General features: G+C 38.3%; 1 protein-coding gene across 1 annotated transcript in view; it reads left to right on the top strand.

The window, feature by feature from the left end:
• Ddx60 (DExD/H-box helicase 60) overlaps positions 1–19,738 on the top strand; it is a 101,708-nt gene that overhangs the window by 80,271 nt on the left and 1,699 nt on the right. The window contains exons 31-37 of the mRNA XM_012948492.2: positions 2,255–2,359; positions 2,619–2,760; positions 5,281–5,402; positions 9,796–9,943; positions 10,742–10,884; positions 13,435–13,586; positions 14,479–14,541. Of these exons, the coding sequence (XP_012803946.2) occupies positions 2,255–2,359; positions 2,619–2,760; positions 5,281–5,402; positions 9,796–9,943; positions 10,742–10,884; positions 13,435–13,586; positions 14,479–14,541 (875 nt within the window). The remainder of the gene's footprint in view (positions 1–2,254; positions 2,360–2,618; positions 2,761–5,280; positions 5,403–9,795; positions 9,944–10,741; positions 10,885–13,434; positions 13,587–14,478; positions 14,542–19,738) is intronic.

Below are 19,738 nucleotides of genomic sequence, written 5' to 3'. Positions count from 1 at the left end.
GTGTTAGCCCACTTCCTATCGGTAGTAATATAATTACCACAGATCAAGTGAATTATAAAGAAAAGAGGTCTTCTTTAGCTCATAATTCTTGAGGTTCAATGTTGAAAGGCTGTGTTTAGTGATGGCCTTTTGGCTGGCAGGACCCCAAGGCAGTACAGGATGCTACATGGCAGAGACAGAAACCATGCATGTGTCTGTCTCCTTTTTCCCCTCTTCTTATATAACCTCCAGGATTCCAACATGGGGTTCCACTATTCTTCTACTTTAAGATCTACTTTCAGATTTGTGCTTGGCTTTGCCTCTTTAGTTACTAAGTTTTTTGTTCTAACATTACTGTCAGTGATATCTGCCCTCACCATCCCTTTTAAGATGTGAATACTTCCTCTGATAGCTTCATTCAAAATACTCCTTATTAAGTTATACAGTAAATCAGTGGAGAGTGTACAATAAATTATATATAATTGTTTATTATATATTTGTACATCATACATATTTACATATAATTATATATTATACACTGTAGTACATAATTATATATAATGTTTGTATAGCAACATTTGTGTGCATCTATCTTTATAGCCATCTCTTTGCCTTAATAATGTGATTTATTTCCTCTCTATTTTCTATTAGAAAGTATATATGCTAAGGCCAATGATATATTTGTTTGCCATATTTTATTCTCTAGGTATTTAACAAATGTTTTTGGCATGATGATAATCTTAGGAAGCTGATCAATATTCTCATCGAGTTAATTTATCATAAGTTATCTATCTCATTTATGAATAAAGATACATCTATCCAAAAAATGTAGTTTTTTAGGCAGTAGGTTGTATGAAATTTTTTTGGTGAACTCTGTACAATGTAATGCTATTCAAATACTTGCTCAAATTTATTTATGAGAGAGAGAAGCAAAGAGAGAAAGAGAGGCAGCGAGAGGGAGAATGGGAGTGCCAGGGTCTCCAGCCACTGCAAAGGAACTCTAAATGCATGTGCCATCTTGTGCATCTGACTTGCATGGGTCCTGGGGAATTGAATCTAGTACCTTTGCTTTTGCAGGCAAGCACCTTCTCTGCTGATCCATCTCTTAAGCCCCCATTATTTTAAAATACAACATATAATATTTGAGGATTCTTAATATCTATGATGGTTAATTTTGATAACCTGATTGGGTTATGAAGTTCCTGGGAAATTTATAAAGCACACTTAGGGAGTGTTGTTGAAGGTATTTCTAGAAATGATAAGGCAGAGAGGAAAGACCTACCTTTAATGTAGGCAGTACCATCCAACAGGCTGGGGCTGCAGATAGGATAGGACAGGAAGCAGGTGGAGGCCTTGCTTCCTGGGTGCCATGAGGTGAGGTGTCTCTGGCTCCGGTCCCTAAGATGCACAACCTCAGCACAGTGCCAATGCAATGAGACTAGACAACCATGAATTGTAACTTTTGAAACTGTGAGCCAAAATAAATCTTTTCTCTGATTTTTGATTTTTAGCAAGGAAAATATAAATATAGCATGTCAGTAAGACTTTATTTATAGGGGCCATGCCTGTAAGGACACAGTGAGCTACTGCATTCCTTACCCCTTACAACGCTTCTATTTTTGACTGCTGCTTTCTCTAACTAATGCAACATAAAAGTAAAAAGATAGGATAGTGCCTTTTATGTCACCCTACTGTGAAGGAGATGCAGAATGTACCCCCTTTTCTTTTTTGTCCTCAGTAGAAGTAAGGTCACTGGCCTTATAGAAAGACTTTTCCAAGGTTCTATAGTCTTCCAGGTCTAAAACAGACAGATTCCTGGTGATACCAGGAACTTTTTCTTTCATTGGAGATTTCAGTTGGAAGTGGAAAGATACATAGACATCAGTGCTTTTTGACAATGGAAACCAAATGATATTTTAATTTATTTTTTTCAATCAAGCTAGTTCTAATATTTTTTGCAACCATATGGCAGATATCTAATCGGCTCTCCCAAACAACTTCAGCAAGATAAGCTCTTAAACTGGAATGGTTTTCATTGTTATATTGCTTGGAAATGTATTTTTATTTATGACAAGTTTGTTTTGAATGCTCTGCTTTGTTAAAAGAAGAATGTATACTGTAAGGAGATGCTAAACTAAATGCTAGGAAATCTAATTGAATCTAATGCATTGTTGCTCTCTGTGAGATAATATATGTTGATAATTCTGACCCTCTAATGCCATAAATGCATTTAATATGCTCAACAGTATGTGAACCACTGTGCTATTCATTGTAGGCATTGTCAGTGCTCAAGCACTCCTTGATGTCTTTCAAACAACCCAGAATCCTAGAGATGTTACAGCTTTACTTCATGTTTTCTTTGCAGTTCCTCGTGAAAGAGGTAAGACCCTGCTCCGATGTTTTGTGAAATAGTAGTTTTCTATTACTAGAGTTTTTTTCCCAAGCTGAACTCTGGCTATCTTTAAAAGATAATACCCAATGATTGATGTTACTTATAATTCACAGAATTATTGCAGTTGGGTCAGGTGATGGTTACTAATCTCTTTTTGATTGACATTAAATACTATTTCAAATGGATGATGAATAAATAACTTGTTACCTATGTTATGAGTTGAGTCAAACTTATAATTCTCTTTCAGGGATATATTGATCAAGAAGGTAATCCCATGGGATTTGCTGGTCTGGTATCACACCTACATTACCATGAACCTTCCAATCTTGTTTTTGTCAGTTTTCTTGTAAAAGGCCTTTTCCATAATCTTTGTCAGCAAACTATAAAAGGTAAGCTTAGGGTTTAAAATATAAAAATTATGTATATTTGTGTTTATATATGTGTTTAATACACACACACATCTATCCAACAAATTTGTAGAAAACTAGAACTTCAGAAATCCTTCTTATATCTTTATGATGTCAGCTCAACAAAGTGTTAATTCTTTGCTTCTAGGATTCTGAACACATTGAGTAATATACAATATTTAGAAAATATTTTTATTGTAATTAAATGTAATATTTTTCTTCACAAGAAAATACAAAAGCATTATGTTAAAAATGAAATTTAAAGACTTCTGCTAGACAAAAATAATCACTATAAATATTTGTGAATATTTTCTTCTAACCCTGTTTTTTAGATATAATTGTATAACATACTTAAATATCTGATATTACATTAATTATGTAATCTAGAATCTTGTTTTCTCTTTATCCATATTAATTTTGGCCCATATCATGTAAATTTTGATTTATACCTTTAAAAGTAAATTCCTTATTATGTCCCTAAAATACATATTTCCCTCTTAATCATATTTCCCTTCAATTTGTGTTATTTTCCACTGCATGGAGAATTCAGTGATTTTTTTTATATATATAGCTATCTTCTGTCATTATTTGGTAGCATAATAAATCTTGCACTTATGGTCTGAATGTGTATTTATTGGGAAAATAAGACGAGCCAGGAAATTTTGTTCCTCAAAACATTCTGTATGAGAATAGATGGTATGCAACTATGAAGTTTGGCTTTTTTATAAACAATGAAAGGGGTAGATAAATGTGTTTACAAACATGAGTATAAAAATTTGAAAACTTCTGTGAGACATATAATGTGTCTAACATTATTTTGTAAGTGAGGAAATAGAGGCATAAATATGAGAACCAAGATACAAGTATAACTAGTTTGACTGTAGATTCCCATGTGGCAAATGTCAGTTTTTCAATTTTTCAACCATGCATAATGTTCATGTTCAGCAAAAAAGTTCAAGGATGAGAAAATATCTTTCCATGAGCTGCAAGAAGATTAGGTTGGAAAGGTGCTTTTTTTTTTTTTAAAGGGGATTTTTGTTGCTAATTAGGTTAGACAATGAGTTGCTTGGACAGATATTGGTCATTTCCCCCAGTCGCCCATGTAGCACCTTCTGGCACTAGACACACTGACTGTCTAGGGACTGACTTTCTCCTGTCTTCCAGCCATGCCATTCCATTTTAGGCGTCAGCTGCGTATGGAGTCTTCAGCAATAGGGCCTTTGGTGGGTCATCAAGTACTCTGACAGAAGTCTGTCATTGTTTTGGGAAACTTTGTAGGTTTCTCTGATCAAAAGCTCATTGTGGATGGTAGCCCCAAGCTGGAAGTGGGGGTTACAGGTCAGTGCCCACTAAGAAATTGAAGAAAAACATAACAAATATAGAACAGTTAGAGAGGAGAGAGAGAGAAAGGGGAGAAGGGGAGAAGGGGAGAAGGGGAGAAGGGGAGAGGGAGGGAGGGAAGATGTAGGAGATTTAGGTCAGTTTTGATCCTACCCTCTCCAGTGTCTTGTGGTTCAGGTGTTTCCTGTAAGGGTCTAGTGAAGGTTCAGCCATTTGGTCTGTCTTTTAGGAAGTAGAATTTTATGGTACCATTGCCGTTTGGGTCCAGATTACTTGCCTACAAAGCCAAAAGAACCACATTCTACTCTCTAGTTCCCACATAAAGCCAGATGCACAAGCTGGAACATGCTTCTGGAGTTCATTTGCAGTGGCTAGAGGCCTTAGCTTGTCCATTCTGTCTCTTTATCTCTATCTGCTTCTCTATCTTCTCTTTTTCTCAAATAAATAAAAAATAATAATATATTTTTTATCAACAAAGAAAGTTGCTTCTGCATTGAGTGTTGAAAAGCCATAAATGTTAAGCTAAGTAAATTATTTTTCACTTATCAGGCATTGAGATGTCATTAGAAATGTCTGAATAGGTTAGAAAGACATAATTATGAGATCTGACCATGCACTAAAATAATCAAAGTAGCCTGACTTGGGCTAGTAGTCCTTGAGCTAACAAAGTTCTGAATTATAGTAGAAAGGAGAGTGATAATAGCACAAAAGAAGACCATTAGTGGTATAGTTATAACACAGTTAATATATTTGTCTCATAGATTTTATTTCTATGACATATGTGATGTAAGTGTCCACTTACAGATGACAAAGTAACAGATACCTTTTTCATATATTTCATATATGAAATTATAAAATATTATAAAATATATTTCATATATTTAAAAAATATATATATTTTATTTATTTATTTGACAAAGATGGAGAGAGAGAGAGAGAGAGAGAGAGAGGAGAGAAACAGAGAGAGAACTGGCATGCCAGGGCCTCCAGTCACTGCCAACGAACTCCAGATATGTGTGCCTCCTTGTGGATCTGGCTAACATGGGTCCTGGGGAATCTAGCCTGGTTCCTTTAGTTTTACAGGCAGATGGCTTAACTGCTAAGCCATCCGTGCAGCCCAACCTTTTCCACATTTATAACAAGAAACTTTGATCCTTACAGGTTCAAAACGCTTTTCTGAAGATGTAATGGAAAAGCTAGTGTTAGTGTTGGCAAATCTCTTTGGAAGAAGGTATCTTCCAGCAAAGTTGCAAGATGTTGACATCAAATTTCATCAATCAAAGGTAAAGTGTTTTTATATTTTATTATCTAATTATTATTTTCAAATAGATTCTACCCAAAAAACATTTAAGTATAAGAGCCATCCCCATTGTCCAATATGCAGTTCCTTTGGTATCATTCCTACCTTGAGATAAGACTATGTGTGAAAATGCCATCACTGAAAAATGTTGAAGCAGTTACCTAGGAAATATTCCTTAAATCACAGAGAAGAAATCATAGAAAGTATCCTCTGATTTTATTTGTAGCATGCTTTTTCTCTTTTTCTTTTTGGTCAAGATAGTGTCTCACTTTGACACAGGCTGACCTGGAATCCACTATGTAGTCTCAGGCTGGCGTCCTACTCACACTGATCCTCCCATGCCAGCCGACAGAATGCTGGGATCGGGAGAGTGGTTCCCATGCCCTGCTGAAGTATTTTCTTGATCATGATCGCCATCATGAAATCAGTATCAAATACTATTACCAGTGTTCCTCACTAGGAGCTGAGAAAGAAGTATTGGCTGGGTACACTAGGCAACCACTGTGAAAAGAGCAGAATAAGAATAGGTAGAGTACACAATCTAATGTGGAAATGTTGAATTACAAATTGTGTCCTCACAGCTCCCACCTTAGACTAGTAAATAGTCATAGACCGATTGTCTTTATGCTTTTCCCTGTTTGTACATTCTTGAAATATTAATTATCCTGTTTAAATATTTTCATAGTTAACTTAGAAAAATTATCATTTGTATTCTTTTGTGGCTGTTGTTTTCAAGTTTATTTGCTGGCACTGTTTGACTTTTATTTTCTCTCTTTTTTTTATTAAGTAGAAAATTTGTATGGACATATCAGATTTTGGCACCATAATTTTTCTTCTCCCTGCCCGCATCTCTATTCTTAAAAATGTCATAATGCTGGGTGTGGTGGTGCACAACTCAGCTTGACATGCTCGTGTTTAATCCCAGCACTTGAGAAGCAGAAGTTGGAGGATGCCATGAGTTTGACAGCAGCTTGGGGCTACACAGTGAATTACAGGTCAACCTGGGCTAGAGTGAGACCCCACCTCAATAAAAACAAAACAAAAGTCATTGTAAAACAATATGACAAAAACGTTCTGAACAAACCTATTCTGCTTTTCTCCTAAATGTATTGATCAAATTCAAAGTAAGTAGATCAGTGTCAGTTCTCCTGCAATTGGGAGCTGTGAAAACAGTATGGACTAGCTTCTGCATTCTGCATTCTATATTCCAATGTGTGATAGGAAGCTCCCATGTAGTAGTTTTGTCTCACGGCATTTGCCAGTTCTGGAAACACATTTAGCATTGGACTTACTTTGTGCAGCAGATCACTCCAGCAAGACTTAGAGTCATATAAAGATTGTGGAGATCATACGGAGCTGTATATGCATACTAGAAACACATACTGAGTTTCTTTCATAGGAAATTTCTGACATATTTACATAAACTTTTGTGGTCCTATAGGAAAAGGCTTTAAAAGATAGATTTTTAAAAGACCTGAAGAATTACATCATTTATCAATCGAAACTCTTACAGAGTAAAGAGGCTAGATTTTTCTGCATGCATGAGTTTGTATTTGATTCAAGACATGTTTGAAGCTATTTAAGGCTTAAAGATAAAAAAATAGAAAACCACAGGAAAACAGAGTGGAAACCTGTTTTAAGGAGTACTGTTTATCTTCTTACTTGATGTCCAACATGTTTATCTAGATATTTTTCTTTTAATAGTTTATCTATCTATCTATCTATCTATCTATCTATCTATCTATCTATCTATCTATCTACCTATCTATCTATCTGTCTATCTATGAGAGAGAGAGAGAGAGAGAGAGAGAGAATGGGCTTGCCCAAGCCTCTAGCCACTGGAAACTAACTCCATGTGTATGTACCATCTGGTGCATCTGGCTTAAGTGGGTACTGGGGAATTAAACCTGGGTCCTTAGGCTTCACAAGAAATCAGCTTAACCACTAAGCAATCTCTCCAGTCCCTAGGTTCTTTGAAATACTCCTAAGTCAATGCTATTTGAGGGCATGCTTCTATTTTTAGACTTAAATAAGTGTCACAGTAGTGGATTAAGTAGTGTCATAAAGAGGTTTAAGATTATTTTGAAACTAATTTATTTTTATTAACAACTTCCATGATTGTAAACAATACTCTATGGTAATGTCCTCCTACCCCTCACTTTTCCTCTTATCCATCATATCCCCTCCCTCTCTCAATCTTTTTTTATTTTGATGTCATGATCTTTTACCTCCTATTATGATGGTCTTGTGTATGTAGTGTCAGGTACTATGAAGTTATGGATATCCAGGCCATTTTGTGTCTGGAGGAGCATGTTTCAAGGAGTCCTACCCTTCCTTTGGCTCTTACATTCTTTCAGTCAAACCCCTTCTGCAATTGACCCTGAGCCTTGGAAGGTGAAATAGGGATATTACAGTGCTGAGCACTCCTCTGTCACTTCCTCTCAGCACCATGGTGCCTTCTGAGTAATCCCAAGGTCACTGCCATCTGAAAAGAGAAGATTCTTTACCAAAACTGAGAGTAGCATTAATATATGGGTTTGAACATTTAAGAGAAGTGCTTTCTTGGCAGTTTGATGAGCATAGTACATACATTTAGCTAAACAGCAGCAGACTTTACACCCCTATGGCTCATGGCTACTCCTGTTGTAGGTTTTCAGTACCAGGGATGTATTCCTTCCCATGGAGCAGGCCTCCAGTCCAATTAGAGGGGAGTTGGTTTCCACCATGACAGATGTGCCACTATTGCACCCATTGGCTCATTTGGCTTGGCTGGCCAAATATAAGGCTTGCAGTGTCCACTGCTGAGTATCTTCCTTGGTGATTTCTCTGTCTCCCATTGAACTGAATGCAGAATGGCTTCTTCCAGCTTTAAGATTGTTTTTATATGTGCAAATAGAAACAAAAATGATTTGTATCTCAGTTTCATCAGGAACAGACTGAAATAGTGAGTAGCATTATTGAATAAATAGATAAGTACAGAATTACACTATAAGATTTCAGTGTTTTGTATGTGTCCAAGTTCATGTGTGTGCATATTGTGTGTGGAAGGATGTGCATACTTATGGTGGTGTGAATGTGGTAGTCAAAGGATAATGTTTGGATAGGTCCTTTTGATTCCATCTCATATTTTTCTTTATTAGTTATGTACATAGTGTGTAAACAGCCATGTTGGTACCATCATTAGCCTCTTTCCTATCCTCCCCCTCTGAAGGGACCCTCCTCATGGGGGAACATGGGTTGTGCATTGTGGGGGTAGCCATTAGTTATGGGGAAGACACAATGTCTCTGTGCGTAATATCCCAACATGTGGCTCTAACAACCTTGCTGCCCCCTCTTCTGTGAATTTCCCTAAGCCATGTTGGGTTCATTTTAGGTCTACTTTAGTAATGAGGTCTTGGGAGACTCTGTGTCTCTGGATATTTGGTTTAGTAGGAGTTGAGTGTTCTCTGTGTCTCTCTCCTTTATCCTTGTGCTGAAACCAGGTTGATCAAGAAAGCAGCACTGTTGCTTATTTCCCCAGTTACTCTATGGTTTCAGCTGGGGCGAGGTGTGAGGAGGTGGTACTCTCCTAAGGAAAAAGAAAAAAAGGATAGAGAGAATGTAATAGGTGTAGGCCTTATAGTTCAAGATTGGTGGGAGCTTGATAATTGAGAGCAAACTCATTTTTTGGGTATGGTTCTATCTTGTTTCCCGTTGGTTAACCACCATGGCTGTGTGCCACTATTGCACTCTTAAGGCAGGATTTCTCTGTATGGATCTTAGTCTGCTCTTTTGCAATGCTCCCAACAAACTTCTGAGAAATTCTCCTGTCTTAGCCTTCCATCCCACTACCAGTATATTGGGATGATAGAAGCCCACCTTGTCCCATATCACTGTCGACATATTGGGAAGAGAGAATCCAACCTTATCACAGCTCACTGTCAACATAATGTAATGATAAAAGTTCTCTTGCCCCATCTCACTGTCAGCATGCTGGGATGATAGTAGCCTACTTTGGGTCCAATGTTTCAAAAAAAAAAAAAAACAGCAAAAACATTAGGTATTATCACCCAATTTAAGACATAAGTCTTGTAAAAAGAAGTATTTACTTATTTATTTGCAAGAGAGAGAAAGAGGAGAATGAGTGAGTATGGACTTACCAGGATCCCTTGACACTGTAAAAATATGCTAGAGGAATGTACTTTGTTACTTATTTGGCTTTACATGGGTACTAAGACTTGAACCTGGGTCAGCAGGCTTTGCAAGCAAGCACCTTTAACCACTGAGTAATAACCCCAGCCTAAGGGTCCAACTTTTTACCTAGGGCTTTGGAGGGATCAAACTCAAGCACTCAGAATAAACAATGAGCCTCTCTCTGAAAAGCCTTTGTCTTCTAGGTATTTCTTGATGACCTCCCTGAGGACTTCAGTGCTGCCTTACATGAATATAACATACAAATTACAGAAGACTTTGCCTCATTTCTACAAATTGTGTCCAAACTGGCTGATATGAAACAGGAATATCAACTCCCTTTGTCAAAAATAAGTAAGTATATTTTGTTCTGTTGTTGAAAATCTAGAAATAAGTAGTCCTGACCAAGAATATTTTATCTGACGCCTAGGTAATGTAGCTAGTGGTGGGCTTTGATCCCCAGCATTGTCAATGGATGGGAAAAGGCAACATATTTTATCACTGAGAGCTGGATCTCTGGGAAGGTCACTCTGTCTTAGAACAATGGGATTGTTTCTGCCTTTCCCATGCCCACAAAGGAAGAAAGAAACAAGTTGGTGTAGACCTTTGGACCACTAAGGCAAGAAGCAGCATGGTAAGGGCAGATGGTAATGGTGCAACATCTGAGGCTAACAGGCAGGTGATACAGGACCAGGTGACACAGTAGACCCAGCTTGATGATAGGAGCTGAAGTTTTCCAAGACTGTGGCTGGAAAGTATGTCTTCTCAAATGCCATTTCCAAACCTACTAATAGTAATAGCTTGGGATACCCTGCCTTGAAAGATTCCAAGGTCAAGTCCAAATTCAACAGGGAAAAGTGCCAAGGGTTAAAATTCATGCTTTTCTCTTCCTATTGATGAAAACAGCTAACATATGGCATACACACACACACACACACACACACACACACACACACACACACACTTGTGGCAGGATGCTAGTTAATAGCTAACATTCATCATATGTGTCACATGTCAGGCTGTGTTGTGCACCTGCTTGGTCTTCATTGAGGTGGTCCCCAGAATGTCCAATGGCTTCCCTACAGCAAGTGTATGAGGTTTGACCTTGTGGTTGATTTTTAAAATAAATCTATCCCAATTTATCATGCTCAGAATTCTCTGGGAAAGAATGTGAAGACATCCCACTTGTGTCTCACTTGATGAGCTGCCGGGAAGGAAGAGTGGCCATTTCACCATTTGTCTGTCTCTCTGGGAACTTTGATGGTGACTTGCTTAAACCAGGAGTTTCAGATCATGTAAGCAAAGGGTGGTATTTATTAGGAAACCTTAGTAAGGCTTTAATTCAAGTTTGAGAGGTGTCTTGCAGTACACTGCTTTTGAAGAATATGGAATTCTGGTATATAATTCATAAAGGCTGATAGTTTATATGATATAGGAGAACAGTCATTTTCAGAAAGGTTTGTTTATTTTTTATCTCTTTTTTGCTTGTTCGTGTATGCAGTGTGTGTGTGTGTGTGTGTGTGTGTGTGTGTGTGTGTGCATGTCTATCACATGTATAGAGGTCACAGGAGAACACTGGGCCTCCTTACAACTCTCCCAGTTTTCCTGAGGCAGAACTGCTCAGTGACCAGTGAGCCCCAGCGCTCCTCCTATCTTTGTCCAACACAGAACTGGGGTTAAAGCGCATGTGGCATGCCCTCATTTTCACATGGCTGCTGGCGATTGAACTGACATGGTCTTAGGTCTCAGGCCCTCTCCTGCCCTCATGCTTGAACAGGAAGTACTCTTACCCAGTAAACCGTCTCTTCTGTTTCCTTTATTTTGTACTGATGATTATGAAGAACTAATTGAATATGTGAGATATTTGTTGTCACTATATTGAAAAAGACATATTAATTTCTAAACATTATTATTTTCCTTTCTAGGATAAGCATGGTGGCCTATGCCTATATTCCAAGTACTCTGGAAGCTGAGGCAGGAGGGTTGCTATGAGTTCCAGGATAGCTTGAGCTGAATAGTGAAGTTTGGGCGAGCCTTGGCTAGGAAGTGAGATCCTGTATCAAGAACATTTTCCCTTTGTAGTTATTATGTAGCCAACTAAATTTATAAAATGTGCCATTCCCTGTTGGTTTCCCTACAATATGCTCATTTTTCTGTGGGGCTTTGGAGGGGCACCAACACAGTTGGAATATAACATCTATGTCTAATTGACACGCCAACACCATCAGTCAGGAGAAACATATAAAGCACAGGCCATGGCCTGCTTCAGACTCACAGCTGTGACTGATGAAGTTTGAGAAAAAGATGGATGGTTCTCTGTCATCTGCTGTGGGTAGCTGCAGATTATTGCTTGATCATAACATGCCTTTTGCCCTACCCAACTCACTTTATACTAATTTGTTTACTAATATAAGTTGTAATCTTGCCAAATGTATCTTGCTTTTATCATTGATTATTAAGCATGCACAATTACATCTCTTTCAATAACAAGTAGAGAGACTGAAGAAAAGCGTTAGGATGCCCTGCAGACCCCACATGTTTCTCCTTTATTTCATTTCCTTAGCCCCCTTGACTCTCCCTACCTAAAATTTTCTGAACTTTTTGTTCATGTTTCCAAAAAATCCATATTATAAGATCAAAACTATTTTATGTTTCTTTTTGAATTTTACAAAAGTGAAGGCGTTTACTTTATAGTTTTCTGAAAGGGTCTGTTCTGTACTCAGTGCTGTGGCTTAAGAATCATCCATGTTGGGACATAAAACTTGATTTCCTCTATTTCTACTTGTTAGTATAAAATAACTTATTGCTCTCTCTTCATCCCATTGATGAATGTTTGATCTGTTTTTAGTTTTTGCTGTGACTAATTGTACTACTAAAAATGTCTGGTACACATGTGCAAATTTCTCTTAGGTATAGATCTTCCAGGTTAAGTGAATTTTCTGTGTCATTAGTGAAATAGTAAAATATTGAACTCTGCCAGCTACTACCAACTTTTCTAGAAAGTTGGACCAGTTTATGGAATTACTAGTTGTATAGTAGTATAAATTCCTATTAACCCTTTAAAGGACAGTTTGCAAAAATGAGTGTAAATAGAAAACTATTTGCTTTCTTTATTTTTTTGAAAAATATTTGAGAGAGACAGAGAGAATGGGTATGCCAGAGCCTCCTGCCACTGAAAACAAACTCCAGATGCATATGTTACTTTGTATATCTTATTTTATCTGAGTTCTGGGGAATTGACCTGGGCTGTCAGATTTGCAAGTGCCTTTGACCACTGATCCATCTCTCCAGAAATCTTCCTCTTTTTATTGTTTTATTTTCTTTTACCTCCTTTTCTCTCCCCAATTTTATATGGTAATTGACTGTGAAATCATTAGAGTCATTCAGTTGAATTTTCCCTTGCAGCATGCAAGGCTCCAGTTCCCTGAAGCACCATGCACAGAAAAGATATTTATAATAAAGGTCATGACCTTCTTCACACTTATGCTTGGGACTGCTGGAGTTTTAAAGCAAGACAACTTTACACAAAGGATTTGTTTACAGAAGGGTTGTACTCTATACCAACTAGAATACTCTTAACATGTTAAGTGAGCATTTGTTTACAAGTCAGCCTTGCTACATTCCAGCGGCTAGAGGGTGGAACTTACCTTCAATGTGTGTGTTATGAAAGCAGTCGTTTTCAAAGGTAGAGAAAAGCCATCCTCTAAGATGCCATGTCTTAGTGAGAGTAGAAGGGGCCTCTTTCACCATGAAAAGCTTGCTTGAAAAGCACTAGGGGAAAGAAAATAACAAGTTGTAAGACATGAGAAGCTTTCTTTCCAAGCAAGTAACACCTACTTTTTTAGGTCATTCTGCGTACAGTTGGTGTCAGTTTCAACCAAGCTCCTGTGCTGTGTCCATGGAGACTGGATAGTCTTGGGAGAAAAATGCCACTGAATGCATATGCCCTTGACTTCTACAAACATGGATCGCTGGTAGGATTAGTCCAGGACAATAGGTATGTCTGGTTGGCTATTCATTTCTGTCTCTCTCTCTCTCTTTCAGTAAATTTTAGAGTCATTCTCTCCTTATAATTTTCAAGTCTAGATTATGCATGTGAATCATATTAGATTCTTTCTTTCACTAATAACAAGAGACAATGACACATTCCCTACTATTTTTCTTTGTAACTTATCAGCACAATATTGTTATTTAGGCCAACTGACTTGATATGAAGGTATACTGTAAGGATTTACTTGTAAATACTCACAGATATATTTTGTTGTGTATTCAACTACTCTATCTATTATTAGGTATTTTAGAACACTAAGTAGTAATTTCATGCTATGTATATCTGTGAGGAGGAAGTATATAATTGGGAGTGTGTAATTTGCACATCAGGTCTGTGTTCAAGATCTCCTGTGCAAACTAACACTTCCACAGTATGTTGATGTTGATGGTGACTTCTACCATTCAGCCACTGGAAACTAGTAAGTCTAAGAAACAGGAGATAATTTAGTATTTCAAAAGTAGTCTTATCAATGTAAAGAATACCTTCACAAACAGTTTCAGGAGCTGAAGGCTTGAATGTCTACAAAAAAAAGTGCCTATTATTAGGAGCATAAGCAGGGGAAAACACTCTTTGGTATACCTGAGAATGGAGAATTTGACTGACGTGCTGAACACACAATGTGAAGACAGACATACCACAGCAAGTATTCAATACATACAACATAAAAGTTCAAACAATGCTTATCAAATTCAGGTACTCACACAATCTAACAGCCTTCAGAAACATAAAGGGCTTTTTGTTTTATAACCTGACATATTATTATGAATAAAGTAGCTGTCACATTAGTAAATAATGTTTTGATACCAATATTTTTTTTTCTATTATTGTTGTGGTTTAGGATACATGGGGGGGAAGCCTATGACTTGTTGAAAGATTTTGGACTTACCATTAAATCTATCAGGTATGTTATATATTTAAATACTTAATTTATACTTTTCAACAATTTAATTGCCATTCAAAAATGTTGAGCTCTTCCTATGAGCCAGGTGTGTGAAGGGGCTCAGGAGCTTGTTACATGCTATACATTTCAGTTTCCCAGGGGGTCTATAGAACTTCTTGCCTGTGTTCTATTATACAGTGCATCCCAATGTCTCTTTGGAACTAATTTCCATGCAGACAGGAACTGTGTGATATTAAGACACAATATTCCAAAGTATCAATGACTCACAAAGACAATACTCTGTTTAATCTTTTGCATGTGTAGGTTTGTTCGCATGTATGGGTACATGCACATATGCATGACCATGTGAGCACTTGCACGTGGAGGCCAAGGGTTGATGATGGGTGTTTCTCTTAATAACATTCTACCTAGATCTCACTGATTTGGCTGCTCTAGCTAGCCAGCTTGTCTTCAGAATGCCTTGTCTCTGCCTCTGGAGTACTTGGATTTTAGGCAGGCCACCAAGCCTGTCCAGCATTTTACATGGGTTCTGTGGATCCAAATTCAGGTCCTCATGCTTGCATACTGAGACATCTTTCCAACTCTACTTCAACTCTCAGTTGCCACAGTTTAAGTATCATGTATATCCATGATACACCAGAGGCCCCCTGATACTTTAGCAGGTCACCAGTTTATACCCACTTGCATACTCTTGATTCTCTTGCTTTAACCAGTACTTTCTCCAGGCTCATATTGGCTTTCTGTATTCATTTTAAACAGATTTCAGTAGGGACTCAAGCAGTATAAAACTTTATAAAGATACTACCATCTTTAGGCTCTGTCAGCCATCTAATAATGTTACCTGGCTAAAAATCTTAAATCTACAAATCTACTACATGCACTTAACACTGCAGATGTTGCCCATTTGAAAATTTCATATGCAGCATAAAATTTGGGGGATACTATGGCCGAAGGAAATGGCATTGCCCAACTGTAGCATTTCTAGCTAGAGTATTTCTTACCTGGCTCATAACTACCTAAGTTATAATTTTCAGAGAAAGCTAAAAACATCAGACACCTTGGGGTTGTGTTAGAAGTCAGGCTTAGCAGAGACCCTTGTATATTTATACAATTAAGGCTAAAGTATTAATGGCTTGAAACACTTTTAAGTACTTAAGGTATAAGCAATCGTTAACTCTGTCCTTACATTTTATAGGAAAAAAAAACCTTCCAATGCAGTGAATGAAACAAACTTGCCAACATAATACATACAGTAAATGCTTTGATGGAAGATAGGAGAGTTACAGACTTTTCTGGGATTCAGAGGACTTTCAAGTAATTTCATTGACTATGTCTGAAAGCAGGAACCAGAAGAAATAGGACCATCAAATTGCAGAAAACAGATGTGTCAAATCCAGGGATAGGATTTGAGCTCATTATGGTCACATGTAGAATATAGGAGTTAGGATAAGGATGAGAGAAGGTATTGGAGTGTTAAAAGCACCAACGGAATTAGGATTTATAACAGTAGCATCTCATTTGTCACATTACAGAGTTTGGGCTGGAATTTTTGAGCAGCTCAGATATAGTACATTGCCTCAAACTCTGATAGTAATGCAGGAGCAATTGAATGGAGATGTGAATTAAGGAAATATATTTAAGCAAATAGAAGAATAACTGTAAAAAATATTTATGAGGTAAAACTGAAAGAATTTAAAGCCAAATTCTGTGAACTTCGTAAACATGGCCAAGGGTTCTATTTTAGTTAATGACTCATAGGAGATAGAGAAGAAAGACTGAATTTCAGGATGAGAACAAAACTGAGTTAGTATTTGTACCTGTCATGGTATATCTGGAGGACATCATTTAAGAGGAAACATCTATACATCAGTTATTCATCTGTAACACAGAAAATTCAGTGTTGTAGACAGAGACTTGGTCATTCTTGATGGTAGGTCAGTAAAAATACTAGGAAAAAAAATGAAAACCTAGGAACAGGCAAGGAGAATTCAAATAATGAAAAGCTAATACAGTGTCAGGTTGTGTACGTTTTCAGTCCTTGATTTTGCTATATGCATTGTTTCTTTTTATATATATTCTCTCCTTTTGTCACTTGTACATTAGGTTCTTTTATTTTTTAAGCATGAGGCTTAACCACAAATACATAAGGCTATGGGGTGTATTTGGCATTCAAACCACCACAGGTTGTACTAGGAAATTGGGACATACCCTTTTCTGTTGATGAGGCTTTGATGAGAGTTCTGGAAAATTGTACAGTGATAGCTGAGAACAGAGAAAGGCTACATATGATTGGGCCATAATGTGTGATAGATTAATATTGGAACATTTCATTTGAAAAATCTTTATATTAAAGAAATATTAGGCTGGAGGGTTAGTGGTTAAGATGCTTGCCTGCAAAGCCAATGGACCTACATTCAGGTTCAGGCCCCAGGACCCATGTAAGTCAGATGCATAAGGTGACAAGGTGGCACATGCATCTGGAGTTAGTATGTGGCAGCTGGAGGCCCTGGTGCAACCATTTTCTCTCTCCCCTCCCTTTTCTCCCTGTCAAATAAGTAAATAAAAATTAGAAATACTTTAACAACATGAAAGGAATATTATCTCTATTCTATATTACCACCCTTCAGAGCAAACAGGAAACAGGGTTAGTGGTACTGGAATTCTTTCTTTTTTAGACCTATTTGCAGAATTTTTTTCATATACAAAACTAAATAGAAACAATTGAAAACTCATCTGGTAAAAATGCGATCAATTTGGTCAAAAGTCTAAGGACCTCATAAAGCAGCCTTACCCCAAGATAGGCAGTTAATAGAATTTTGTTTCAAAGATTGGTATGTGTTGCAGTCCGGTTCACATTGCTGTTAGAAATCACCCAATCAAGAGCAGCTTCTGGGAAAAAGAGATTTATTTTGGCTTACAGGCTCGAGGGGAAGCTCCACGATGGCAGGGGAAAACGATGGCATGAGCAGAGGGTGGACATCACCCCCTGGCCAACATAAGATGGACCACAGCAACAGGAGGGTGTGCCAAACACTGGCAAGGGGAAACTGGCTTTAATACCCATAAGCCTGCCCCCAACAATACACTCCCTCCAGGAGGCACTAATTCCCAAATCTCTATCAGCTGGGAACCTAGCATTCAGAACACCTAAGCTTATGGGGGACACCTGAATCAAACCACCACATTCTGCCCCTGGCCCCATAAACTGATAATCATACATGATGTAAAATGCAATGCATTAAGTCTGACTTTAAAAGTCCCCATAGTTTTTATCAATTCCAATGATGTTCATACATCCCCATAGTTCAAGATCTTTTAACTGAGCCGTAATACCAAAAATAATCTCAAAAAACCCATAATGGCACAGAATAAATATTCACATTGCATTAGATGGCATTGAGCATAGCAAAGAAACATTGAACCAACACAAGATTTAAAACAACCAGGGCAAACATCAAACTCTGTAACTTCAAGTCCAGCAACTCTAGCCAGTGACAAATCTTCAAGTCCGATAAATCTAACCAGCAACAAGTCTCTGGCATTCCAATTCCGCCCCTCCAGCTAGGCTACTCACAGTCCTGGGAAAGTTCATCGGGGCCGGCAGCACCTCGGCAGCCATATCATGGTCCCAGCATCTCCACTGGGTCTCCACTGCAAGCCACGGTTCATCCTCATGGCCCCATGGGGTCTCTATGCAGGCAACCAGCAAACCCGCTTCACACTGCCCATGGCCATTTTCAAAACACAAGACCGTGTTGCAAACTCAATAGCCCTCTTTCCTGCATTTCTTATACTCCACAATACCAGGCAGGGTGCCAGTTTGTTAATCCAGGGGGGTTTAAAGCAGACTTTAAAGAACAGGACACTCCTTGAGCACCCAGGCCCCTTTCAAAAGAGTCTACATTCTTCTTGTTGCCCCAGCGCAGGTCAGCTAGCCCAGTCTCAAAGGTTGTAATTTCTCAGTTGCAGCTGAACGGGCAGGGTTTACCCAAAGATTTTTCTTTCTGTGCCATATCCCTCTGCTCACATCAGTTCATTTCTACGCAAAGCAACCCTGCACAACTTCTCAGGACACGGGCATGAGAGCAAGCTTCTCACACAAACTGCTAGCCCAGTCCAAGCAAAGCTCTTTCTTTCCCTCATAAGCCAAACTTCACAGTACATAGTTCTTACTGCCTTCAGGTCTTTCAGCTCTGACTGGGATAGACCATCAAGCTGTACTTACAGCACTGCAAGGCATCTCTTAGGCCAAGGTTTCAAATCCTTCCACATTCCTGTTGAAAATCAGCTCCAAAAGGCTGAAGCCACATAGTCAGGTGTCTAGCAGCAATCCCACTCCTCGGTACCACCGTACTGTTGCAGTCCGGTTTGCATTGCTGTTAGAAATCACCCAACCAAGAGCAGCATCTGGGAAAAAGAGATTTATTTTGGCTTAAAGGCTCGAGGGGAAGCTCCACGATGGCAGGGGAAAACGATGGCATGAGCAGAGGGTGGACATCACCCCCTGGCCAACATAAGATGGACCACAGCAACAGGAGGGTGTGCCAAACACTGGCAAGGGGAAACTGGCTTTAATACCCATAAGCCCGCCCCCAACAATACACTCCCTCCAGGAGGCACTAATTCCCAAATCTCTATCAGCTGGGAACCTAGCATTCAGAACACCTAAGTTTATGGGGGACACCTGAATCAAACCACCACAGTATGTTTTTATTAAAAAAATTTTATTAAAAATCTAACACAATTCCCTACTAGCACCCTCATTTGTACTACTTTCCCCATCCTCTTCCATTGAACTCCCACTTTTTCCAACTATGCCACCTTCTATATTGATGTTTTGTGTCCTTTATTCATCATGTTGACAATCTGTTGGATGGCCCAAATTATGCAGGTCTTGTGTAGATAATGACAGCCATTGCGAAATCATAAAATAGCACTTTATGTCTTGAAAATAACATTCAAAATCATTTTTCCCCAACATTTGGCTCTTACATTCTTTCTCTCACATTTTCTACTATAGTCTTTGATCAACTGGAGGGTGTGATAAAGACGGCTTATTAAGTGCTGAACACTCCACATCTTCTCAGCACTTTGATGAGTTTTGAGTCTTCCCTGCAGCTATCACCATCTGAAAAGAGAGACTTCTCTAACAAAAATGCGAGTAGAACTAGCGTGAATGAACAGACATAAGTAATTA

The sequence above is a fragment of the Jaculus jaculus genome, chromosome 1 (genome assembly GCF_020740685.1).
Source record: "Jaculus jaculus isolate mJacJac1 chromosome 1, mJacJac1.mat.Y.cur, whole genome shotgun sequence".
In the NCBI taxonomy this organism is placed as follows: Eukaryota; Metazoa; Chordata; class Mammalia; order Rodentia; family Dipodidae; genus Jaculus; species Jaculus jaculus.
The sequence above is the reverse complement of the archived record's forward strand: the minus strand, read 5'-3'. Positions and strand labels throughout refer to the sequence as shown.